This window comes from Plecotus auritus (assembly GCF_963455305.1).
Source record: "Plecotus auritus genome assembly, chromosome: 5".
Classification (NCBI taxonomy): domain Eukaryota; kingdom Metazoa; phylum Chordata; class Mammalia; order Chiroptera; family Vespertilionidae; genus Plecotus; species Plecotus auritus.
This window is the reverse complement of record NC_137776.1, coordinates 82,159,516-82,187,272: the sequence shown is the minus strand read 5'-3', so window position 1 is coordinate 82,187,272 and position 27,757 is coordinate 82,159,516. Positions and strand designations below refer to the sequence as shown.

The window sequence follows — 27,757 nt, the reverse complement described above, 5'->3', positions numbered from 1 at the left end:
TTCGTACATGTGTCACAGAAAAATCGAATTAAAGCTAGTGATAGGTGCGGTAGATGTGGAGAAGCGTCCTATTCTTTGGTGAGACCAGCTAGTCAATAAGTGGATTCTGAAGCTGGTGGTTCCCTTATGAGTAAGTGAGAGAGAGAGAGTGCTTCCAGAGCGACTGTGCACTTGAAATATGTTTTCCTGCATGTGGAGAGTGAAAGTTGTGTCCAATTGCATAGCAAATGCCAGCTTCTAAGTGTGGGCTCTGGTCTGTGTACTAGACGTTAGCAGTGCCGGACTTTTTATGTGTTAACTTAGTAAATGGGAGCTGGGTGAAGCAGAATATGGTTATTCCGATTTTATGGATGGGGAAATAGGGACTTCGACAAGCTAAGTGCTTTCCATGTTGACTGTTAAATGGCACTGCCTCCAATATATGATAAGGAGGATATTGGTGTTATGTTCTAGTTATCCTTCTTAGCAAGTGGAATGCTCATTGAAAACACTGAATCAAGAGGTAAAAAAATATCTCTGTTTCAGACTATCAAAAGAACTGGTTTTTAAGGGAAAGATACCACCAAAACCCCCCTTTGCACTCACCTCTCTTTCTGCCTCAGCAGCCACCAACACCACTTGTGTACCACTGTTGAATGATATTGTGGCTTGGGATCTAATTTATCATTAGTACTTTGTGTAGATGGAAAACTGTCAGCATAAGGAATGGTGACATTTTCCCTGCAGGTCTGAAATATAGTAGGTCCAAAAAGAGAAGCGTGTAGGTTTAGGGCTGTCCTGCTAAAGTGGTTATTCCTACACAAAAATCTGACCCAACCATTCCCTCCTCAAAGCCTTTCAGAGCTCTGTCACACCCTTGGCACGGGGAACTTGGTGCTGAGGCCTTCTGATTTGGACCCCGCCTGCTTGTCTTGTCTGACCTCCCCGCACCTCACACTGTCATTCCACCCAGGGTGGAACCACCTCGGTGCCTGATCACCATCTCTACCTTGTCCCTACCTGACTTGCTTCTACTTCATCTTCACACCTCAGCCAAGTTGTGCTGGACCCAGGAAGCCTTCTTTGACCCTTGGGATGGGCATCCTACCCTTGCCCCACCTGAGCATTGGTGTCTGTCATGCTGCTCAGGTGTTTAATTATTCATCTGTTGTTCGCCACTAAACGAAAAGCTTCTTAAAGGCATTCTTTTTATTCTTACTCTGTAGTTACAAGGAATAGGAATCTACTTTGGGCTAGCTAGTAGAAAGGGAGCTTGGGTGAGGAAATATTTGAAGCAGTAAGGAGATCTTAGGGGTAATTTAAGAACTGGGTCCATAAGAGGCTCTATGTCACAGATGTATCTCAGGGCTCTCAGCTCCCCGCGCATATGTTCTGCTCACCTCTCTCCTGCTGGCTGCCTCTGCTCAAGCACACGTTTTCATGAAGCTGCTCATGACCTCAGTTTGTCTGCATCGCCTGGTGGGGCCCATGGCTTTGTTTCCTGCACCCTATTTCTTTGGTTGCTCAGATTCCCACTTGCAGATTTCCAAGCAACCACTCTGGTTGGTGTAGCTCACCCTTCCAACCTGGGCCACACACATAGGTTTCCGGTCAGCCATAGGTGGGCCTCCTCAGGTCAGGTCAGACCTGTTGCCAGCTGGAGGGGTTACATGGGTCACAGCATGGATGTTAGGCTTGTTTTTCATAAACTTCATGGTATCCTTTGTCCTTTTTCATCCTTTACAGATATCATTAATGGAGCTCAAGAAAAATGTGTATTGCCTCCTATGGATGGCTACCCCCACTGTGAGGGGAAAATCAAGGTAAGGCCAAGTGATGTGTATTTATTTCCATCATCCTCATTCTACATGCCCTTCCTTAAAGGGAGAGCGAGCCCTTTAAGGGAGTCATGTAAGGGCTGCTTCAGTCCTGCTTATTTGGGGCTGTGGCCATGGCAACTCTTCCCTGATGTGCCAACTCCATGGGATTAGTCAACAGTGGCTCTAAGTGGTCAGACTGAACGAGCCTGGACCAGTTTGGTCCCCTTCTGTGTCTTTGAAGCAGCCTTTGAACATCCATGGGGATGTTCCCAGATTCCAGCAGGTGATCTTTCAGGGATCAGTGACAAGGGGCTGCCGTTGTTTAGTGTCCAACTTCTCTCTCCCATCCCTGGGGCCCCACTTCTGAGGTCTCCAGGTTGTCATTTAAATGTCATATTTACATTTGCAATTGAATACCCAGAGACACCTGACCATGATCTTAACATTTTTAAGAACCTTATTTATATGGCCTGTCCTTGGGGAGACTACTCACCTGCTCAGTGGTTCCCAGAGAAAAGTTTCGGTTCTGGAATACAGTTAGGAGGGGGAGACCAAACCTCAGAAACATTCACATGGTCTCCATTTGGAACTCCCACATTCATTCATGTACTCTTCACAAAAGAAACTGCTACGCTGGTGACACCAGCTTTCTGTGCAGAGGGGATTTAGGTGCAGGGTCCCATCAGGCACCTGCTCTTGATAAAACTCTCCTAGCCATTGCCTCTCCTGGGCTTTGCTGCCTGGCGTGTCCCTGGCCTCTCTCCACTCTTAACTAAGCACATCTGCCAAGGCCCAGCTCAAGTCAGTGCATCTGTGGATCATGCAGGGGCTCAGCGTCTGTCATCCTGACCTCAGCTAAGTGACTGAGCTTAGGCCACGGCTTGTCCTCTCCTCTATCAGCAGATGGGCAGGGTCACCTGGAACAGGCCATTCAGAGGTGTTCTTACCTGGCTCTTGTTGTTTCAGTGGATGAAAGATATGTGGCGCTCGGATCCCTGCTACGCAGACTACGGAGTGGATGGGTCCACCTGCTCCTTTTTTATTTACCTCAGTGAGGTGAGTGGCTTAGGAGGGGTGGATGGTTGTGATTAACAGATTTTGCAGCCATGCCCGGAATTCGAAGAGCTTGAAAACGGGTAATGTTTTTACATGATAGACCTGTGATTTCTTTCTTCATTACTCTCCTCTGCCTCCTACTAGGATTACTTTTTTTTTTCTTTGTGGGAAAAGCAGGTTTAGCTAACTAATTTTTTTCCTCATTAAAAGAAATGCAGTAAAATACATGTAATATCCTAAACCATTAAGTGTACATTGAATACATTCATATTGCCCAGCAGCAATCACCACCATCCATCCACCTCCAGAACCCTCCATCCTGCAAATATGAAACTGTGCCTTTTAAATATTAAACAGTAGCTTTTTTTTCTTTCCACTTCCAGCCCCACCATTTGCTATGGTTTTGACTACTCCAAGTATTCATATAAGTGAAATTATACACTATTTGTCTTTTGGTGATCAGCTTATTTCTCTTAGCATAATTTTCTCAAGGTTTATCTATGTTGTAGCTATGTCAGAATTTCCTTTTTAAGGCTGACCAATATTTTGTTTTATTATATGCCACAAATTGCTTATCCACTGATCCGTTGATGGACACTGGATTGCATCCACGTTTTAGCTATTGTGAATAATGCTGCTGTGAACATGGGTGTGCACATAACTGTGAGACCCAGCTTTCAGTTCTTTTGAGTATATATCCAGAAGTGGAATGTCATAGGGTGACATTCCTGGGTCATAGGGTGAATCTACTTTTTGGTTTTTGAGGAACCTCCAAACTTTTCCAAAGTGGTTGCACCATTTTATATTTTCACCAACAGTGCATGAGGGTTCCAGTTTCTCCACATCCTCACCAACACTTGTTATTTTCTGGGTTGTGGGGTATTTTTGTTTATTTTTTTTATGGTAACCATCCTAATGAGGGTGAGGTGGTATTTCATTGTGGTTTGGTTTGCACTTCCTTAATAATTAGTGATGTTGAGCGTCTTTTCCTGTGCTTGTTGGCAAAAATTAGCTATTTACTTACAGAATGTGTTAATTTTCTCCTTTTTATCTGAATTTCATTTTTATTTGTACCCTTCAATTTGAATAGCAGTTTTTTTAAGTGTTGCAGAGCATTTAAGGTAAAGACCATATGCTTTAATGATCTTATGTCATCTTTAGGAAAATCAAGCAGTGGAATAGAGTTAAGACTTTATCCCAGGCAAGGTGCTCGGAAAAACTGAATAGGAAATCAAAACTTGCTGGCTTCCCCTCCACCTTTATGGAAATGGTGCTGGCTAATTTCAGAGGATGTGCACTTGGCAGGCTCTCGGCTGCCATTTCTTTTTTATTCTCTCCCCCATTTTTGTATGTAGTTGCCCTTTGACAGATAGTGAATAACTGCTCCCTGGAGCTGCCATGCAGGGAGGAGACTGCCTCCATTATGAGGGTAAATGAAATGCTTTCCCATAGTTTTTCTTGTGGGATTCAGGTGCCTCTCTTCTGTGTCATAGTGACAGGAACAGCTTTGGGGGATGGAGGCCAAACAATAGGGCTTCAGGGTATGTGGCCCTGGCTTCTGTGGGTTTTCCCTCTCCTACACCTTCACTTCTCTTGCCTTTGTAAGATCCATGCAGACTTTTTTTTTGACAGGTTGCCCCATGGCCACCCTGCAGGGATCCTGGGAATCCTCAGATCAAATGACAGTTAAAATACCTTTTGCAAATTAAAAGCACAGGGAATTGGGTGTGTGATGCTCCTCATTAGCAGGCTGCTGGCAAATTGATTCTTTAGCATTTGTTGGAATGTTTCTAGCTTAGGTGGCCTGAGGCCCATCTTCCCCTGAGGAGGAAGGCCAGGGTCCCTGGGTGAACTTCCCTCTAGTGAGAAGTCATTAGAAGTGCCTTGCCTGCCCTGAGGAAAAGGTTCCTCATTCAGTTTAATTTTCCAAAGTTTTCTTTCCCTTCCATTTGATAGAATTTAGCTAGAGTCCAACTGTGCTCCCTGATTGACAAGCTGAGCTAATTTCATGCTTTCTTGAGAGCTGGAATGCTGGGGTGGGTTGTTGAGGTAAAGGTAGAGGATTTTACATTCCCACTCCAGCCTTTTGTCATCTGGGATGGTGTGAGAGAATGGACCAGATGGAAAGGGACTGTGATTATTTGTGAGCTTGTTCCCTTCCTTTGAAACTGCCACCCTATTCTCACTCACCTAAAAGGAGGATGTAGCTAAGAGGAGAAAATAGTGAGATTCCAGGGAAGGTAAATTGCGAGGATGTGGAGCAGACAGAGCTGTATAGAGACCTAATAGGTCATATATACTTAATAGTGGAGCCTGGGTGTTTCCTTTCAGAGCCTTTAACTACATTTTCTCTTTCAGAGATGTGAAATGTATTCCAAACTCTTCTTATGCAGATGATTGAGCTTTTCTTTTTGTTCAGTTGAGTTCAGTTCAGTGAGCACTTATTGAACAGCTATTATATTCATTGATTGTCAACAATCACTGAGAACTCATTTTCTTGGCACATTGCTATGCATTCATAATCTTAAGAGAATAATGGCAGAGGAAGAGTGGGTGCAGGTAATTTAACCAGAAGGGTGGAAATAATTCCCGTGGGAAGACAACTAGGGACTTCTTTTTCCGTGTTTTAACCTGAAAATAACTTTGAAACTCTGGTCTTTTAAAACATTTTCACTTTATCATAGCACCTCAGTAGGTACCCTATTAGAGTTAAGAGGAGAATTTCACCAATATGGCTACTCCTATAGGAAGTACTGACTTACGGAGCACCTCATACCTGACTTCAGCTTGTGTTTCTGATGCTTTCTCAACTCTGTGCTTTTGGAAAAGTTGCTTACTCTCTTTGTGTCTCAGGTTCTTACTTTGTAAAATAATAGTTTTTATTTTGTTTGTTTATTTTGAAAGGATCCTACCTCGAGGATTCCTGAGTATATATGGGCCTGCCAGATAGATGACAATAAACCTAACTGATACTATAACCAAACCCAGGTTTGGCTGCCTATTTCAACAAAAGCCAAACTCATGAGTCAGGTGCTGGTGGGAAGGAAAGAGGTTTATTCAAGTGCCAGCAACCTGAGAAGATGAGGGACCCTCATCCCAAAACTCATCTTAAAAGCCAGTTCTTGTTTCCTTCTATGTTTAAGTTCATCTTAACATCTCAGTGTAGGCTAGGGTTTTTACCAGGTTGGAGAGGGAAAGCAGAACAAAGAAATTAGTGGGAGGGGTTTTGGACGTGCAGGATGTATAGGCTGTGCAGGACATTTTCTCATAGGCCTTAATATGGATGTTTATGGTTATCATTCTTGAGTTGGCCATCTGGGCTTTTTTGGAAACTGAATTCCTGTTCACTGAGTGGTTGGTGTTAGCTGGGCCTTGAGGCTAGGCTGCTTCCTAGGTTCAAACAGGAACAGAAAATCCAGAATTGTAAAGTATACTAAAAATACTTAAGATTCAAGCTCTAGCTTTGAGAGAAAAATCAGTTAGAGTAACAAGCTGGGTTTAACATTTATTCAGATTAACATGGATAGCTTTATATAAATATTTTTATAATCTTACTTCATTAGTACATTCTCTTTTAGTTCTATGGCTTGTCAGACAAATATAAGTAGTATATTACATTCATTCTCCATTATAATACTTCCATGGTTTTTAATATTGTTATTTTTTAGGACAATTTTGGGGCATCACATGTTTGTGACATTTTATGTAGGACTGTAAGTTCCTTTCTGAATTAGAGTCAATTTCTGGTTCTCATTCACCAATCTAATTTAATTTTAGATTCCTTGACTTCTGGTAATGTAGAAATTTAGCTGTTCACATAGGCTTCTTTTTTCTGGATAGGACACTTCTATTTGATTCGGGTTGTGAGCTGGATGAAGGGAACAGGCATACACCCCTACCTTTGTTAATATGAAATTATTAGAGACGTTTTCTGAAGCCAATTAATTCCATTCTAGTATTTTTAAAATTCTGGACAACATCTAAGGATTTTTGGTGCTGTTTTCTTTTTCTTTTTGTTTTTCTTTGGTCATTTTTTTCTCTTGATTTCTTGAAATGTTCCTTCTTCATTTAACCTGTATCATATGCCAGGTTTCTCTTGTATTTGGAAAAAATGATTAAGAGAGACATCTTCATTTGATGTGTACTTGATCAACAGGTGTACTTTTATTCTTTTCTCAATACTTATTGAAAATCCAGTTCTTGTTTCCTTCTATGTTTAACTTCAGAACTTCCTATATAATAAAAGAGTAGTATGCAAATTAACAATCACTCCGCTACATCCACAAGCCATGCCCACAAGCCATGCCCACCAGCCAATCAGGAGCGAATATGCAAATAAACCCAACCAAGATGGCTACAGTCACAGAGAGCAGGAGGGAGGCTTGGGTTTCCCCGGCAATGGAGGAAGCCAAGCTTTCCGCCTGCCCTTGCCAGCCTAGGCCTCCACTCAGTGTTACAAAGTTTCAATGATAGAAGATACATAAAACCAAACAGAAATGGCAGCAGCCATGGAGCTGGAAAGAGCAGGAGGCTAGGGTTGCCCCCGGTGATTGAGGAAGCCAAGCTTTCTGCACACCCTGGCCGGCCCAGGCCTCCGCTTAAGGCTACAAAGTTTCAATTATAGAAGATACATAAATCCCCCAAAAAATGGCTGCCGCCACGGAGCAAGCAGAAGACTTGGCTCCGCTCCAGGCTACAAAGTTTCAATTGTAGAAGATAAATAAACCCCAGATACCAGGGCCCCCGCTTGGGTCGCCAGGGGGCGTGGCCGGCCTGCAAACCACCACAGGCTCCTCGCTCAGGCCACCTCATGCCCCAAGGGAACCCCCACCCTGATCCGGGACACCCTTCAGGGCAAACCAGCTGGCCCCCACCTGTGCACCAGGCCTCTATCCTATCTAATAAAAGAGTAATATGCAGATTGACCATCACTCCAACACACAAGATGGCTGCCCCCATGTGGTCAAAGATCCTGAACCCCATGTGGACACAAGATGGCCAGCAGGGGAGGGCAGTTAGGGGTGACCAGGCCTACAAGGGAGGGCAGTTGTGGGCAATCAGGCCAGCATGGGAGGGAAGTTGGGAGGGACCAGGCCTGCAAGGGAGGGCAGTTGGGGGCGATCAAGCCTTCAGGGGAGGACAGTTAGGGGTGACCAAGCCGTCAGAGGAGGGAAGTTGGGGGCGACCAGGCCTGCAGGGAAAGGCAGTAGGGAGGGACCCAGGCCTGCAGGGGAGAGCAGTTGGGGGGGACCAGTCCTGCAGGGGAGGGCAGTTAGGGGTGACCAGGCCTGCAGGGGAGGGCAGTTAGGGGCGGCCAGGCCTGCAGGGGAGGACAGTTAGGGGCAAACAGGCTGGCAGGGGAGCAGTTAGGCATCAATCAGGCTGGCAGGGGAGTGGTTAGGGGGTGATCAGGCTGGCAGGCAGAAGCGGTTAGGGGCAATAAGGAAGGCAGTCAGGCGAGCAGTTGGGAGCCAGCAGTCCTGGATTGTGAGAGGGATGCCCCACTGGGATCGGGCCTAAACGGGCAGTCGAACATCCCTCGAGTGGTCCCAGATTGGAGAAGGTGCAGGCTGGGCTGAGGGACACCCGCCTCCCCTGTGCACAAATTTCATGCACCAAGCCTCTAGTTTACAGATAAAAAAGGACATGAAATAAAATGCCTCCCATATAGTCAGTCAGTCACCAGTTGAATTGAAGCATTTTGATTCAAACCGATCTTAGGAGTTGACACTGTTCCTTCCTTTGTCTTTCCCATGGGTGTCTCAATGTGCCAACTTTCACTGAATTATAGGATTATATACTACCTTTACCCTCACCAGTTTGTAGTCTACAAATCATTTCTGGTAAATTCCAGGAAGTAAAGCCATTTCCCCTTACATTATCCCCATAGATGCTTGTTATGTAATACTTTATTAGGGACTGGATGTGGTAATAAAAGTTTAGTCCTTACCCTGGTTGGGTGGCAGAAGAATAAAACATTATTCAGCCCCTACTAAATGCCAGACACCTCAAATACACAATGTCATTTAAACCTCTCCCCAGTTCTGAGTAATAGAAAGACAGTCACAGAGGCTCTGAGAGGATATGTTGCCCAGTACTTCTGCACTTTCATTACTGTTGCCCCTTCTTGTCAAAGAAAAACTGAACTCAGCTAGGTGACTTGCTGCCATTGACTTTGCACTCACTTCTATGCTCAAATGCATCTGTGTTTGAAATATAGCTCTCATTTAGCTAGTTCCCATGAATCAGTCTTCATTGCTAGTTTTCAAATACTCACAATTTTGATACTCTACCCACCATGAAAGAAACGGCACCGATTCTCCTGAGGATAACTCATGAAAACCATGTGCTCAGTCATTCCAGGTGGTGGGAGTGAATGAATTAGGCCTCTTTGCATTTTCAGATCATTGGGCAGTTCATTTTCTGTATCTTTTTTTTAGTGAACCATGTAACAACTCCCATTATAGAGACAAGGCCCTATAAAGTAATTACTCTGTCATTGTTTCAGGTATATTAACCTAGCCCTCCGCCGAGCCTTTTACTGCTTTCAGCTTTTATGAAATTTAGAATGAATGTCTTTCCCTCTATTGATATTATATTGATAGGTGATTCTGATATATTTGACACCCAGACATTTTTTTTTCTATTTATACAATTATTCTAGCAACTAGCAATCATCATACCTTTCCAGACTTCTTAATTTGTTTGTGCTGGGTGTTTTTTTTGTGTGTTTTTTTTTAAGCATTTCTGTTACCATTGCAATTATAGTTGCTCTGAAATAATCAAATTGCCCAGTGATTGATTGCTGCATCTTAGGATGTGTACAGGCTGTTGCTTCAAATGCCAATTTGGACTGGATGAGTGAGTGTGCAGGCATGTGTGTGTGACTCCCTCATAAAGAAACAAAGGAAGCAATTTCATGCCTTACTCGTCAGTCTGTTTCTTCTATGTCATGGACAACAGGCATAAAGGTCTTTGCCTCTTTCTGTTCTCTCTTGGCAATATGTAAAACTAATATTGACTGAGTATGCTATTAACCTTGAGTTTAAATTCAGCATACTTAATCTCTTGATTAATGCCAAGATTAATGCCCAACAGCAAAGGTTGAAAGCTTAAATGTTTGTGAATGCGAGCATGAAATGAAATCCTAATAATCAGCACAATGATTTGGATTTATGGGCTGTGTTGGCTGCTAAAGATAACTTGGAAATGGTGTTGCACAGACTAATTTGTCAAAGTGTGCAGCGACAAAGAACTGACTAGGTTGCAGGAGAAAACTTGAAGGATAAAACACATACCTGACATTTTGGGACAAGTCAGGAGTACTTGAAAAATATCACTAGATTGTTGCCTGAGTACACCAACACACACCTTTTAAATGTTTAGCATTTGCAGTAGGAAATTCCCTTTCTGTGAGATAATATTTCTTGGCAGTAAAGGAGGGGGGAGAGATTTATGATCTTTTCCCTTTTTTAGTTCAGCCTTTATTTGTATCTTTTTCATCTCTGTGTTTTTGTTGCTCTTATTACCTGAATTCTAAGACATCCTTAGAAAAAGGTTTTTTTAAAAAAGTCCTGAGTTTATAGACCAGTAAGCCTAACTGATCTCTCAATTCTCTTCCTGCAACCTTTCTCCTCTCCTAAGTTTATCTTTTTAGTGACACTCCTGTTGGTAAGTTTCAGGTACGACAACATTTATATTTGCCACTCCTTGTGCTGGCCTCCACCTTACAAAAATTAGAAATGACAGGACTTGCCAAAGCCCAAACCATCATCTCTGCTCCTTGGAATACATGTGGCAGATAGAGGCTTCAGTGCTTTCATCTCCAATTTGCTTTTCTTTAACAAACTTTTAAATATTGTCTCTTGTAATTTCTTTTGTATGCCAATAAAATAGTTGTAAAATTTTTATGTTTTAAACTTAATGTGGTAACTTTAATATGGAAAATTAAAATAGATATGAAAGAGAAGGGTGTAACGAACCCCCTTGTGCCCATGAGTCAGATTCAGTAATTGTTGTTTCATGGCCAATCTCATTTCATTAATAATCTCCACCCTCCATTATGTTGAAGCAAATTCCAAATGTCATATCATGTGTGAATGTTTCAATAAGTAACTTTGAAATAGATTCTTTTATAATATGTAACTATTCCCATTATGATTGCCCATACCATCCTATATAATAAAAGCCTACTATGCAAATCGACCAAACGATGGAAGGACCGGTGGAGCAACCAGTCTCTATGTCACGCACTGATCACCAGGGAACAGATGCTCAACGCAGGAGCTGCCCCCAGCCCGCAGGCCCCAGGCCAGCCAAGGCAGGTGCCAGTGGGGGCCCCCCGATTGGCCCGCCAGTCACCCCACAGATTGGCCCTGATTGTTGGCCAGGCCTGGGGACCCTACCAGTGCACGAATTTTGTGCACCAGGCCTCTAGTTTCATATAAAAAATTAACATAATGCCTTAATTTCATAAAATATCAGGTTAGTATTCACATTTTCTAGGCTATCTCATAAATTAAAGTTTATTTATTTGTATTGATTTTCAAGTAAGAACCATATATTACAATAGTTGGTATCTTTAAAGTCTCTCTTTAATTTTAGGTTCCCCTCATCTCTTTACTTCCCTCCTTGTGACTTTTGTTGAAGGAACTTCTTTGTCTGCCTTAGAGAATTTGTTATACTCTGCATTTTATTCCATCCCCATGTTGTTGTAGAGCCTGGTTCCCAGCCTTTTGTATTTCCTGTAAATTGATGGTTAGATCTGAGGCTTGATCTGAGTCAGGCTTAATATTTTTTTGTAAGAGTGCTTCACTCCCTGGATGATATTCTGTCCTTCAGTCAGGAGGCACATTGATGCCTAGTTATCTCTCTTTTTGTGATGTTATATGCACTTGATGATCAGTGCCTGGGTTCCTTCTTAATCTATCAGGAATACGTCTATGAAGAGAAATTACTCCTCATCTGGTATTTGGTTACTCTGAGGGATAGTTCATGTAGAAAATCATTTTTCTTTCTCTCGTTTTCCTAGCATCTTCACTATGGACTGTAATTTGTTCATTCACTTGTACACTTATTGGTTTTTATCTTCATATGAAGTCATTGATTGAAACATATTTGATACATTCAATATATTTCAGTTATTTTCTTAACTGGTTCTCAAATTGCCCCTTCCTTAGCCAGAGGGAGCTGCTTTGTATTGTCTTCTGAGTCCTCTTGCCATGACTATGGTAGTTTGTAATAGTTTTTTGTTTGTTTTTTGCTACCTGGTACCACAAGCTTTTCCAGGTTCATCTTACACAATTTATGCCCTAGATCTGGAATCCACCATTTCTCAAAGGACCTCACTTCCCCTTAGTGGGAAACAACACTGAGCCACTATCTGAGTGCCAAGGGCTTTCATAGGTCTTGGGTTTTCTGGGTATAGGAGCTATAACAACCAACAGAAAGATAAACATTCCACATTAAGGTTATGTTTTGTAGGAGGAACCAGACAAATTAAAAAAGTAAACTATATATCTTTTAGATTCTAGTAAGTGCCATGGAGAAATATAAAGCAGAAGAGGGAGGGAAGAAATGCTCATGAGGAGTGATGGAGTCTGTTTAAGATGGAGGGATCAGGAAATGCTCCACTGAGAAGAAGAGAGGATGATGTATGAACACCAGGAGGTGAGAGAGTAAGAGGTGTAGATGTCTGCCAGGGTTGTTTATTCAGCAGAGAGTGATAACAGTAAGTGCAAAGGTCCTGGGGTGACCATCAACATTCAACATCAAGAACAAGTGCTTGGAAAGTAATCTCCAGAGAAATTTGTCTGTTTGTTCACTGGTATAATGGTGCCTGGCAAATGTGTTTATTGATTGAATGATTCTTTTAAAAACATTTTATAAATAGACTAGAGGCCCAGTGCATGAATTCATGCACAGGTGGGGTCCCTCAGCCTGGCCGGCAATCGGGGCCATCGGGGCCATCTCACCCAGTCCCAATCAGGGCCAGCTGGCCAGGGGGGAGGGACCATGGGAGGTTGGCTGTGGGAGCGCACTGACCACCAGGGGGCAGCTCCTGCATTGAGTGTCTGCCCCCTCATGGTCAGTGCGCATCATAGCTACCAGCCAGTCATCAGGTCGTCCGGTTGTAAAGATCGCTTAGGCTTTTATATATATATATGATAGCTTTTTGTTTGCATGATCTGAGTAGTAACGTCTCCCAGCTGTCACCTTTCTAATTTTGGAAAAACATATTGTAAAATTTATTACATTAAAATCTACTAAAATATTAATTTTGGGATATGAAGCAGGGGCATTTTGAGCACTTATTAACAATCTTTTATTCCCATTGTCGCTTAGAATTATTTGCCTGGGTCTGTGATTTAGGCAAAATTGCACATCAACACAAAAGAGGAACTATATCCCTGGTTTCTACAATGTAACTAGTTCTATAAATTGGTTGATTTTGGCTGTTGAAGTGTCCTCAGTTTGGACAGGTCCTGGGGGCCAGTTTGCCCATACACAGTGTGCAGCAGGAAGTATACCAGTGGGGGGTTGGTACAAGAAGCATTTCTATGCATTGTCTGTGTGGTTGACTCTAGAGGAACTCATTTGCTGCCTCTCCTGTGAAAAGGAAAATTGACAGTTCTCCTCTAGCGGGTTGGGATGAATTTTTACAACTGACATGCTCTCATTAGAGCCCTATGGTGTTATGGCAGGTGGAAAACATACTGCAGCTTCTGTTTACATTCTGCCCCTTCTCTGACAACCTGAGCAGAACTTGCATGGATCTCTCCAGCCCTTGGCCCTCTTTTGCACATGGTAGGGTCCATACTTTCTGTTCATATTATTCCTCCCTGCCGTGGTCAGGGCAGCAGGACAGTGTTATAGAAGACAGGTGACCTGATTGCCATCTGACCCACCTCCTGCCTCTGTGGTCCAGAGCATCCCTTCAGTTTTCAGTCATTTTCTCCTCACTGAGGTCAAGGTCAGGCCTGCCTTGCCTGCCTCTGTATGGTTGAAAGGTTCTAACAAAGTGATGAAAATGGACAGGTGCTACATAAACGGAAAAGAGAATCATCACCATGAATATCTTTAGTGCTCAAGCCATGTCTTGATTTATTCATTCAGAACTCAGTGCATCATGGCTGAGTACCTCCATGTCCCGGCCCTGTTCTCAGGGCTGAGGATGTGCAGTGCACAGTCATGGGAAGCTCCTGTCCTCAGGGAGCTTACATGTGGATGGGGCAGCAAACACTGGTGAACCAGTGCATGAAGTGATTTCCAGGTGGCAATGCCCCCAGGAAAAGGAGAGTGTGAATGTAGAATAACCACGTAGGTAGGTCAGGGAGGGCTTCCGGAGGAAGAATTGGAACATAGTGTGGAAATCAAGGAGTGATGCATAGAACACTCTGGAAGGAATAGAAAATGCAGATGCCTGAGGTATAGAGTTACTAGGTAATATAGAGGATACTTCACTTTCAGGTAAACAGTGTTTTTTCTAAACAATAAGTGTGTGACATAAACTAAAAAAATAATTGTTTACATGAAGTTCTAATTTAACTGGGTGTGCTTTTGCACACATACATGCCCACCCCAATCTGGCAACCCTTCAAGGTAGAAATGTTGTGACGTGCAGGGAGGGTTTGTGTGGAGGGCAGGGTGAGCGAGGCAGGCAGTGCGAGGGTGGAGGTCAGATTCCATAGGATCTCGGTATAAATTCTGGTGTCAGGAGAACCGCTGAGGGTTTGAGTTAGTGTAGGATGTGATCCAGTTCAGGCTGTAACAGCCACTTGCTGCACAGACAAGCGAGTGTCATAGCAGGGAGCAACATTGCAGCTTACAGTCCCACCGTGCAGCAGGAGCACAGAAAACCCGGTTTGAAGGACTTTATGTAGAAGGTTTAGGCAGTGACACTCTAATAGTGAAGACTGGACTGTGCTTATGGGATTAGAGGAACCAAATGTCTGGTTTCTCTGGGTTTTGTGTGGGGATGGAGTGCACGGGCTCTGGGGTGGCAGATGGCTCCCAGCTCTGCCGTGGGTCCTCCGGTGCCAGTGGCTTCATTAGGCATGATTAGTGGTCTTCCTAGAGGATTAATGAAAGACCAAATGAAATAATGTGTGTACAGTGCTTAGCCTAGTGCTTGACTTCATACAGTGTGCCTTTGTTCTTATCTTTGTCTCCCCACCCAGCCCCGTACACATCCATTTCTAACAAGCAGTTTGGCCAAAAAATATTAATGAGCTCAGTTGTCTGGTGCATAGGACTGGCCTAGGGAGCTGGACCATTTACCAGTACATGTCTAGTTATCTTGTACCATCTGTGTTGCTTTTTAAACTTTAGAAAGGGAGGTGGACCAGGGCTGGAGTGGGATAGAGAAGTCTTTTTGTTTTTAAGCATACACCTTAATGAGTAACTTCATTTGATATGTTATCAGTGTGTGTCTATGCATATAGATGTACAATAGGTGTATCAAATGTATAGTCAGCTGTACTTTTGATATATAACTAACTGGCATGACAAAAAGATGTAAAATTACCTTTTTCAGATCTTGTAGCATTTTAAAATTGTTAAGAGGTCACCTCAGACAACTTCTTCATTTTATAGATGAGAAGACTTGAAAGCCAGATGGTTAAAGGTTGTATTCCTAGTTGTTTGTAAAGCTGGGCATATAATCTCTTTGGCTAATTTCATATTCAGTCCTCTTTCCCACTCTATTCTTCTTTGCCAAGCATGGCCTTTAAGGAGGCTCTAACCTGTGCTGGTCAGGGGAGAGACACATGCCAGTTGTCACCCAGCCCTGCTGCTCACTAGTGAGCTTAACTTGCGAGTGTCCAGCCTGTGAGCTGTGGTTTCCTCACAGGTAGCCTGGCGATGGTCCCTGTGTCACAGGACTCCTCAGGGATTGAACGATGGAATGGATGCAAGCTTATTTGTTTACTAGAGGCCCAGTGCACGAAATCTGTACACTCACGGGGGAGGGGGGTTCCTCAGCCTGGCCTGCACCCTCTCGCAGTCCGGGAGCCATCAGTCGGACATCCTTAGCGCTACCACGGAGGTGGGAGAGGCTCCTGCTGCTGCCACTGCACTCTGCAGGTGTGAGCCCGGCTTCTGGCTGAGCAGCGTTCACCCTATGGGAGCACACTGACCACCAGGGGGCAGCTCCTGGTTGGGCATCTGCCCCCTGGTGGTCAATGCACCTGTGATTCCACTGTTCAGTCAATTTGCATATTAGCCTTTTATTATATAGGATTCCAGAGACCATGACATACTGTGAACCTCAGTAAATGATTGTATGCTTATAAAATAGAACTCCTTTATAAATTATTCTGTTAATAAATCTTTATTGTAAAATGCATAATATGCAGATTAGCACAAAGAAGGAAATGAAAAGCACCTTTAACATCATCATCCAGAGATAATCTCAGATTTTTTCTCATGCATTTTTCTCATTTAGTTTTTATTGCACTTGACTCTGAAAAATACAGCCCTGGCCTGTTTGGCTCAGTGGATGGAGTGTCAGCCTGCGGACTGGAGGGTCCCGGGTTCGATTCTGGCCAGGGGCACATGCCTGGGTTGCGGGCTCGATCCCCAGTGGGGGGCGTGCAGGAGGCAGCTGATCAATGATTCTCATCATTGATGTTTCTATCTCTCTATCCCTCTTCCTTCCTCTCTAAAATCAATAAAAATATTAAAAGAAATACAGCATGAAACTCTATGTCACTGATCCATTGAAGCAAAACACTTAACATTAATCACGAGACAAGAAGCCATAACAGAGCCTGATCATTATTCTTTAATTGAACTTTACATAAAGAGTTATGCCCGTTACACCTAAGTATTTGAATATACGTTAAATCTCCTCAACTTCTTGCTGTAATTTCACTGCATCTTTCCCCCTTTAAATTTCAATTTGAGCTGTGTACAGATCTACCAGCCTTTTTTTCCCTGTAGTGTAATGAATTGTCCATCGTACAGACCTTGACCGTGTGACCTACCTGAGCTCTGTTGAGGGATTTCGGCTCACATTGCTCATGATTAAGCTGCAAAACCTTCTCAGATCAAAGAAGTTTAAATCATTGGGAGGAGGGGTGTCAAAATCAAATTGGTTAAATTTTTTATCTCCTCGCTCAAGAAAGCGATTTACGGGACCCTCTTCCTATTCTTAAGGTCTAGCCTGGCTGTTCTTTTTCTGTTTCTGCTGCCTCTTCATTTTGTTGCCTGAGGCCAGTGCACTAAAAAGGTCAGTTTCCATGGAAGGAGCTTTGTCTTCAAATCCAAGGTTATTAGAGTTCTGCTCCTCTATTGATTCTTGTGTGTGTTGCCAACTCGGATGGTTTTCAAGTCTTGGACTTACTGTGGTGATTTGTGGACTATTTTAAGGATATACAGTCCTGACCCTGGGGGAGGGGTCAAGACCGCCAGACCCAGGAATCAGGCAGGGGTGGGGTGGCCAGTGGAAGGGCCCAGCGCCACAGCCCTGTGTGCCTGCATCGAGGGCAAATACACAATCCTGTCCCGGGGGAGCACCGGGAGTCACAGTTAGGACAGTGTGGCCAAAACAGCGGGTGGAAGGAGGCAGAAACCATAGGCTGACCTAGGACAGTGGGATTCTGAGACACAGGAGGAGAGGAGAGGATAAGAGTGATTTGAAATAGAAGAGCGTCCAGATCAGGAAGGCAGTGGGCTCATTCTGGAGTCCAGCTTTCCTGGTAAGATGCTATGCTGGGAGTAAAACTTGTGAAAGCTGCCCGAGTATATCAGACAGGAGCCAGGGATTAGGAGGCTGAGTTATTAGCCTTGAGCCAGACGTTCCCGGAGTGTTATGAATGACTGTTCTTTAGGAGAGGGTTGCTCATGGGAGGGCTGGTTCACGCATGGAGTTAATGCCAGTGCTGGCTTTCTCCTGGTCCTCGCCATCCTCTGAGGTTTCAGAAAGAAATGGTCCCCCCTCCTGCCCCCATGGAGAAATTAGTTAATGTTTGATTTAATTATCTTCTCAACCAGTTATCCTATCACTGTGCTAAAACAACCACCTCAAAACTCGCCTTCCTCATTCTGGGTCAAGGTGTTCATATAGGGCTTTCCTCCAGGACCATGAACATGTGACAGTGAGATTTCTTGCTAAAAGTCGAAATAGACTGCCTCCACCTCCCATGCTTCCAGGGTGTCCTTGAAGCCGTTCAGATCATTCTCCAGTCATTTAGAGCAACAAGAACTGAGATAAATGACCAGCTTCGAAGAGGAATTAAAGCCTCAAGTTTTCTGTAGGGAAGTCATATTTTAGAAGATCACCTTGGACTGTATTTTCATCAGAGTGAGTTTTGGAAGCTCCTTCTTAGGGCGGAAGAGTGAGGAGAGAATGTACTTTCCCTTTTCGGTATCTGATCTCACGAATGTCTCTCCTTTTGGTTGATTTTCTTTACTCACAGTTGTGTTTCATCTTTTTATACTGACATGTTGCTGTGTATGTTGGTCACTCGGGGTGAGGTTGACTGCGATGCGTGCCCTTGCTTGCACATCCTCGTCCTTCAGTGTGGGGTTGAAGGATTGCTCTGAGATCCACTCAACACCTTCATGTTATAAACATGCTTTATAGCAATGTTTCATTGAGTACATTTACAAAAATTTAACTTGAACTAAGTAATCCTGTCTGGCCTAGCAATGCAAGGTCAGAGGTGTGCGGTGCTACCGGACTAACAGGCTTCATCCTCTTGCTCGCTCCTTTTCTGCTGGTTTTCCCTCACTTTTCTCATTTGTGGAGCTCCTGATATTGCTGTTCATGATAATGTTGCTGTAAGGGCTCAGTAATTAGACATGGGCATCCAAAGCAAGTTAGTGTTTTCCTATTTTATGAGAAAAACCATTTTAGCTTTCCTCATGGGGAGTCCTTCGGAGCCTCTGGAGTCATTCATAAATGCAGTAAAGTTTAATTTTACTCTGCAAGAAGAAAAAGAGAATATTGCACTTTTCCTATCCAGGGATTCCACTCTCCCCCAAGCTTTGCTGCCCTCTGCTTATCGCTTGCAGATCATTTGCAGGCAGCCGGTTGCATGCTAACCACCCAGTTATTTTGGTCTTAGTAAAAACTGCCTTGCTTTAAGCACAGTTTCTAGGTCAGTGAAACTACTGTTTCTTTGAGAATCACCCACAGCTGGAAGACAGACCATCTCATTTGACACTTTATTACTGGTACCCAGGAGGCTGTGGTCTCACACATGCCCCTGCTTTCTCAGTGACATTCCAAGGACATCCCCAGCCTCTTGCTTTTGCTTTGCTTATTTCTGTAGGTCCACCTGGCCAGAAAAAAAATTGTTTTCATGGCTGTTTATTATTTATCTTTAATAATCTCATTATGTATTAGTAAAGGGGTGATATGCTATCTTGGAATTGTATGGCCAGGTTGTTGTTGTTGTTAATCCTACCTGAGGATATTTTTCTGTTGCTTTTTTAGATGGAGTGAAAAGGAAGGAGGGTTAGGAGGAAGGAGAGAGAGGGGGAGAGGGGGAGAAAGACACATTGATTGATTGCCTCCTGCACCTGACAAGGGCCAGGGATGGAACCTGCAACCCAGGTATGTGCCCTTGACCAGGAATTGAACCCGAGACCCTTCAGTACTTGGGCAGATGTGCTAACCACTGAGCGAGCAACCAGCCAGGGCTATATGGTCAGTTTTGACACAAGGTCAGACATCAGTATTACCCAATGCATTTTTTCTTTACTAGAAATTGTGAATTCACCCAATATTCTTTGGTAACCTTTGCTGAAGTGATTCCTATAAAACCTGGCATTCTTCCTTTCTCTTTCTTCCTCCCCCCAACTCTCTGAACTCTTGTGCATTGACAGAACAATCTGTCTTCCAGAATGGCTCTCACAAAATCGCTGAGGGTTCTTTTTTCTTTTTCCTTTCATCTCTTTCTCCAATAGTTTTTACCATCTTATTCCTTATGATGGTGCGAAGTGAACAGCCAGAAAATAAGGGAAAGCCACAATCAATTAGCCTTAAACTGTCAGCTGCATTCCTAATTCTGAGATAAATGACTGAGTCCTGTGGCTCAAATGCCATGCAATTGCCCTTCCAGACGTGCCACAGAAGATAACGAACCATTCCTGTCCTTCTGCTAAATTGTCAGAGAGGTACCTCTCATTCTCATTCCCTGGAGGGAATGTTCAAGTCTTTTAACTTTCTGCCATGAGACCCGCCTCTCCTGGTGTAGAAATGGGGGGTTAAATGATTAAGGAATCAGTCCCTGTAAAGTACTGTGAAGGGAAGATGTAACGTGTAATCATATACTCCTTGGGGCCTTTGCTGATTAGTGTTTCATCTGAGAGGGCACTGTCTCTGGATTGATGGCTAAAAGCATGGACTCTGACTAATAATAATAACCTGCTTAAATATAGTCCTCTCGGTGTGTCAGGAACTGTGCTTAGTGCTTTCTATATACATTAGTTCATTTCCAGATGAGCCAGCATACTTAGTGTCTCTGATTTATATTTTCCAGGTTGAAAATTGGTGTCCTCATTTACCATGGAGAGCAAAAAATCCCTACGAAGAAGCTGATCATAATTCATTAGTAAGTGATTTTGGAAACCTTTTACTGAGCTTGTGATTTGGGTCTGATGCCAATTGATACATGTGGCCTCTTCTAGAAATTCCAGCTGTGATCTGAAATAGTGGTAAACTGAAGAACCTTTACACCCAGCCCTGTGGAAATCTTGGTGACCAAATCAGTCAACTCGTTAGCATCTATTTACTGAGCAATTCTGTTAGGGTTCATAAGTGACAGGCTGCTGCTATGAATACCACCTTATGGAGGCACCCCGTGATCTACGAGGGTGATGGTTGTAAAAGTGGCCACACTGTGTAAATGCTAGAACACAGACCTGTGAAATTAGTGAGGAAGTTGTGGTCTCAGCCTGCAGCCATGAGATACTGCAGAGATGACACTGGAGCTGAATGGGTCAATGGGAGATAAAAGGGGACATATGTAATACTTCCAATAATAAAGATTTAAAGAAAAAAATAAAATAAAATGACGAATGAGTTTATACTGGGTCAAGGAGATAAAGGTGTCTGATGTGAGAGAAGAAGGGCATGTATAAGAGTTAAGCATTTTTAGGGACTAGAATATGCATGGTTCAGTGGGACTAGGCCAGTGGTCGGCAAACTCATTAGTCAACAGAGCGGCAAACCGCGGCTCCCGAGCCGCATGTGACTTGCGAGCCGCGGTTTGCCGACCACTGGACTAGGCCATAGGGGCTTGGATATTTGAAGGTGAGATTGGAAACATAGCTAGGGGAACTATGAAAGGTTTTATATGCCACATTACAAGCTTAAGTCTTTAGTGTTTAGATGGGAATCTGCAAACTTTTTCTGTAAAAGGCCAGATGTTAATATTCTCATCTTTGTAGGCCCCGAGATCTCTGTCACAGCTACTCAGTTCTGACTTTGTAGCGCAGAGGGCAGCCATAGACAAGATGTAAACGAAAGGGTGTGGCTGCGTTCCAATAGAAGTTCATGTACAAAAACAGGCAGCGAGGGGGATTTGGCCCAAGGCCCAGGGCTTAATCACCAGAATCTGAAGAAATTGTTGAGTCAGGGAGGGCCATGATCAGATAGATGAGTCTTTAGAATGAACTATGGTGACTGCTGAAAGTTGGATTCATCGTTTCAGATGTTGCATGAAACCAATAGTGTTCTTATTTTTTCTGTTATTTTAATCACTGGTCCTATCCAGCTGTATGACAACTGTGTTCTTCCTGGCTTTTACATGACTCTGGCCTGAATTTTAAATTTTATTCAGTTGTGATCGGAAAATGTTTTTCCTGGCTCTTAAATTCCTTAGAAAGTAATGGACTTTTCTTTGTTTGGACTGGGAAAAAAACTTGTGCTTCCCTTCTTCATTGTGTGGACAGAGCAGGTCTCTGGCAGCCTTCACAATACCAGGTAGCCTGCTAAGAACTGACTTCCATTTTCCCAGGACTCTGCTGCCTGCAGTAGATTGAAATGGCCAATAAATTCAAGTGCAAAGAATTTCAAGGTACATCAAACATACTCATTATTAAAAAAAAAAAAAATGCATTTTAACATAGCTCAGGGCTTTGCAGTGACTGTGCTTTCTTCCCCAGTTTCTCATTTTTAAAATGATGTCCCTTATGGCAGCTGAGCAGTCGGGGGCCTTTGCTTCAGTTTGCAGTCCCGGGAACTTAAAGAAAAACTGTGCTGCCAAGACCCCCTTTTGAGCCCTGTATTTAATTGAGTACCTCTTTCAAGTTTTCAGATGTCACCTCATGCAAACCATTATGCGTTCTGACTTAACCTTCTACTCCTTTCATTAAATTTCTGTTTCTAGGCGGAAATTCGTACGGATTTTAATATTCTCTACAGCATGATGAAGAAGCATGAAGAGTTCCGATGGATGAGGCTGCGCATCCGGCGAATGGCTGATGCGTGGATCCAAGCGATCAAGTCCCTAGCAGAAACGCAGAATCTTGAAAAGAGAAAGAGGAAGAAAGTGAGTTTGTAATTAATTCCATTCGTTAGATGCCCGTTGTTTTTTTTCTTTGTTTTTTTTAATTTGATGTGCTTGGAACTAAGACTAAGAAACGTCAGGCCTTCCTGCTGTTCCTCCGGGTGAATCTGCTCAGTCACTCGTACAACCATTTCTGGGTTTCCCTTTCCCCAGACACAACACCCCACTTAGCAGGGACCAGCACACATTTCTTGGGTGAATCCAAGCAGAATATCTGTCTGAAGGATTTTCCTTTGAACCATCTGACTGTCTCTCAGTGGTGTCAGGAAACTGAATCCTATTTTCTTTACTGAACACAAACAACCTTTGAGAACTTCCTATTACATCATTATGACAATTTCATATTTTTGGAGTTTGTTGGTTCTGGGGTTTGGGCAATGGTGAGTTCCATTAATATTCTGTTTGGTGCTTCTGCTTACATGCTTGAGAGAGAGATAAAATAAAGTAAACTTGAGCCACTTTGTTCAAGTTTATGAGGAGATGCTTGGAAAACGTCTAGAATACTCCTGAGCCTGGGAAATCCTATACTCCGTTAGAGACTAAGCGGCTGTGGCTTTAAGTGAACTGTTCTGATGATGAAAAACTGAGCAGAATAAACTACATGTTCCTATCTCTAAATATAAATTTGAATGAGTTTGGTATTTTTCCTAATTTGGCTCATTTGATATCCTCGAAAAGAAATACAGATATACCTCCAAATCCCAAGTTGCACTTTGATGGGTCAGTTCTGCTTGGGTCCTTGAGTTCATGAGACATGGAAGAGCATGTGGTCAGAGGTCCAGATGGACTATAAAAGGAAGTAAAGTGTAATTTTATTTAATCCTATACAGTAACCTCCAGAATGTATCGTTAGGTGAAGAAATGTTAGGTAGAGAATAGTAAACATTATTTTAAAAGGGAAGAGAGAATTTATCTATATATGTATATCCTCTATGTGTACATATAGATGCATTCATACATATACACACACATAACACTTATATAATATACATACACACTTCTTGCTCATATTTTTTAAATGGTTAAAATGGTAAATTTTATGTTATATATACTTTACCACAATAAAAAAATGTCAAATAAGGGGAAGGCAAGAATAGCATAGAGACAACAGGTGTAGAAACCAGACTTCTCTGGATGTATCTCACTTTGTAGATTTTATACAGGAATCATCCTATATAATAAAAGCCTAATATGCAAATCGACAGATCGGCATAGGGCGGGGCCGGCGAGCAGGCGGCACCAGGGCAGCCAAAGCGGGTGCCAGTGGACAGAGGGAGGGGACGGTGATCAGGGGGTGGCAGTGACCAGCGGCGGCAGAGGGGTGATCAGGGGGTGAGGCCGGCCGGCGCTGTCCCTCCATTAGCCCACCGGTCACCTTCCACAGAGGGAGGCCAGACTGTGGCTCAGAGAGCAGGCCTAAGACATCAGTCAGACATCTCCCGAGGGCTCCTGGACTGTGAGAGGGTGCAGGCTGGGCTGAGGGACCCCCCACACCTCGAGTGCACACATTTTCGTGCACTGGGCCTTTAGTTTTACATAAGTGTAAAAATTTAATTACCAATAAATAGCAGTACTTGAAAAGCACAAGGAATATAAAACAAATGAACTCATTGCTTGTCCAGTTTTACTACGAATGTATAGAGACAGACTATTCTTGTTGACTAGAACACGGTAAGTTGAATGTTTCTCATGGGATATCACAAAGGACAAAAAAACTGCAAAAATGTTTTTCCATCATTTTTACTAATCATGTAGGAGGTGGTGGTGTTGATATTCTCACTCTGAATCAATTGTGTGTATTGGAATAAGGCAAGTAATTACGTGAGTGTCCTTGAGAAGTGGGTTTTTTCAGTGTAGGGGAAAGGAAATAACAGATGTCAGATGGATAACCTTATGTAAAGATATGGTAATCCTGAGTTTGAATTGGAAAAACCAGTATGAACTCATGATTAGTTTTATCCTCGAGGAAAAATAAATTTTCTAGCTGTGCCCACTGAAAAGGCCTATAGGAAGTGATAATTGAGAGTGTGCTTAGCACTGGCCTTTGACCTTTAAATACCATTCCCACTGAATGCTGTCAAAGGTTCTTAGGAAACTGGCAGATTAAGGTCTGCGGCAGGAGTTGTATGTGATGAGGTTGGAATACCCTGTGTTACCAGAAAGTAAACTGTCAAAGACCAGGACTGTGTAAAAGAACTTAGAAGCCAACTGAACAGCTAGCTTCCTGATGGCCAAGATGAGACAATGTGATAATCAGTAAGGATAACAACTACAATTTATTAAAACACAGCAAATAAACTTATAGCCATACTTTTACAATGGTGTGTGTCTAAGTTCTCTTTGGTCATTATTAGAGAACACTAAAGAACAATTATTTTAAAACTGCTAAATAAAGGGAAAGACTGAATGCTTTTTTGTTTTTTTTAATGTAAGCTCTATTTCAGGGTACCCAAGTAGTTGGCTGATATGGGATAGTTTCTCTTACAGAAGAATTCCCACTAATAAGTGCAAAAGGAATGAGCCAGTATCACCATTCTGCCACCCCTCATGGATGAATGATCATCAGTAGCTGCTAACATAACAAAACAGACGTCCCCACCCTGGAAGGAAGTAGACGCACCACTTATGAAGTAGTGTTGCTAGAAAAACTAAATATGGATTTAATCCTGTCTGTAGATCTAGTTACTAATTTACCATCAATACAGTCAGCAAAACCCAGAGTGTGAGAGAGACTACTGGAAATATAACCCAGTCTTTTTGACAAATAAATGACGAGCCCCTCAAACCCCCCTCTCTCCCCAAAGGCTGATGGGGCACTACTCCAGGTTAAAGACGGCTAAGAAATACATGAGGCAGTTACTGTTTATTTGACTTCTGACTATAACAGCTACACTTGAAAAAATAAGGGACAATGAGGAGGTGTAAGCACCGACTGGGAACTGGATAATATTAAAGAATTAATAGTTGTTCTGGGGTGTTAGTGATGTTACTTTTTTAAATGAGGGTTTGTTTTTTTTATAGATCAAAACATTTGTAGATGAAAACATGAGGTCTGGGCTTTGCTTCAAGATAAGCTAGAGGGGTTGGGAGAAAATTAGGCTATACATTAAATAAGGTTTATCATGAGTTGATGATTAGAGTTACATGATAAGCACATGGGAATTAACTTTATTGTCAGGTCTGCCTTAGTATGTATTTGGCATTTTCCATGTTAAAAAGCATAAAATATTCTAGCTGTGAGAAAAAAACCCATACTGTTAAAAGATATTTTATTGTCCTTACCCTCCTTTACTTTTGACATTTCAAATACATCCTTCTTTTTAAAAGAAGGATTATCTGTCTGTACCTCATTCTCATAGTTGCACCAAGGATAGTTGTTTCTCTAAAACAACAATGAAAAATCAGTTTCCTTTTTTCTTCTTACTTTTTTGAAAAACTGCTTACCCCACATTGAGATTTCATTGAACATAAATGTGGTGTTAACATCGGTTGATCGCTTTTTCGTGTATAACTGTGGAGTTCGTGCTTGGTTTGGTGGAATCAGCGGTTGCCTCTTGTTTGTTTTCCCAGGTCCTAGTCCACTTGGGCCTCCTGACGAAGGAGTCTGGATTCAAGATTGCGGAGACAGCGTTCAGCGGCGGTCCTCTCGGTGAATTAGTGCAGTGGAGTGATTTAATTACATCGCTGTACTTACTGGGCCATGACATTAGGATTTCAGCTTCACTGGCTGAGCTCAAGGAGTAAGGAGATTACTTTTCAATTTTAAAATCAGAATACAAAAAAGAAATTGTAAACTCTTAAAGCCCTCTATTACTGTGTAATTTCTTGTGGAGGAAAATGAACGTGATAATTCACTAAGCAGGAGATAAGAAGATTATTTTCAGGAGCTAAATACATACACTGTGAAAGCATAATATGTTTTCATTGTAGCTGCAGGCTCCAGAGGCTTCACAAATGAATGCCAGAAAATTCAAACCCGGGGCTTATTCTTTGCTATTACAGGTGCTTCCAACATCTGCAGCATAAGACATTATTGGCCTGCCTAATTCCCTGTCTCTTGCTGAAATTCATACCGTTCCCTACTCAACATCAAGCTTTCAAAATCTTGAAACAGTGCAGGTTCCTGTTTATAATTTAATTTGGATAGAATGAGTTTCCTGAAAGCCCTGATCCAATCCTTTTTCAATTAGCCAACATTCAGCTCTTAGTCTGTTAACTCTACCTGGGTTTTCCATTTCAGTGAAACTTGCTTGCAGTTCTGGCCCGCTCTTAATCTCATTTAGATGGACACAGCTGGCTAAGCAGGAATGCTTAGAACCCCTTCACTCCTTTCAGATAACACCCAGCAGCCATGTTATCATGATGCGATATGTCAAATGTTAGCAGAAGAAACACATTGGATGAACATTCTATGTTCAGTGAATGTATCTCATCTGGCTCCTACTGTACTGTTTACTGTTAGGTCCAAGGCCCACACCTGACCAGTGGCAGTGTTAGATGGAAGCAGTATCAGTAAGATAATATCACTGTCATTTGTTAAATGATTTCCATATTCTGAAACTGTGAGTAAGGGCTTCAATTACAATAGTTTCAACAGTTATGACAACCATGATGACTATTAACAACTCAAATTTGTCGAGCACTAAGTGTGCATCACGTACTAAGCATTTTATGTTTTCATCTTATTTGGTCCTTAGCACAAACCTGGAAGTAGGTGCTATTGCTTTATGCATTTGAAAGGTGAGGAAACTGAGATTCCAACTACAGATGGGTTGTTTGAGGTCCCATGGAGAATGTGTGGAAGAGCCAGGACTGGAGCCCTGTGTCTGGTCTTGGAGCCTGTACTTTCTGCGGCTGTACTGCCTTGCAGATAAACCCAAAGTCTTCTGAACCCTTAATCACCTTCTGTCCCTTCTGCACGCTGCCTTCTGGTGCCTCCCTCCTGCTTACGTTAGAGCACACTGGGCATCAACCTGTGAGGTGGATGCCTTCATGCAGTTAGCACTCGTTCCTCTAGTGCCTTCTGTGGACTGGATCTTGGTAAGGGGTAGGCAGAGATGGCCAGCATGTGTTCATGGAGATGCCAGTCATTTGCTAATTATAATTAATGCATTACATAATAATTACACTAATTGCAATGTGATTAGTACTAATTGAGGTGTGGATGCTAGAATGTAAGCACAGGAAGTGAAGAAACTATGAATATTGTTCTTCAGCGCATAGAAAAGTGTCTACCACACAGTGGGTGCTCCTATTTATTGAGCAAATGAGTGAAAGGATGAATAAGTGGGTGGATGGGTAAACAAATGGAACACTGTTGGAGCCCCAGGGATGGTGCTTTTGAGGGAAGTCAGGGAAGGCATATTGGGGGTCTATCAGGCA

General features: G+C 42.8%; 1 protein-coding gene across 3 annotated transcripts in view; it reads left to right on the top strand.

Annotated features, from left to right (window-relative positions):
* The window catches only part of MGAT5 (alpha-1,6-mannosylglycoprotein 6-beta-N-acetylglucosaminyltransferase), a 409,267-nt gene that overhangs the window by 254,781 nt on the left and 126,729 nt on the right, over nt 1–27,757 (top strand). For all 3 annotated transcript variants that reach the window (XM_080670056.1, XM_080670057.1, XM_080670058.1), the window contains 5 exons: nt 1,726–1,802; nt 2,766–2,855; nt 20,345–20,416; nt 22,196–22,357; nt 25,946–26,115. In XM_080670056.1, the coding sequence (XP_080526182.1) occupies nt 1,726–1,802; nt 2,766–2,855; nt 20,345–20,416; nt 22,196–22,357; nt 25,946–26,115 (571 nt within the window). The remainder of the gene's footprint in view (nt 1–1,725; nt 1,803–2,765; nt 2,856–20,344; nt 20,417–22,195; nt 22,358–25,945; nt 26,116–27,757) is intronic.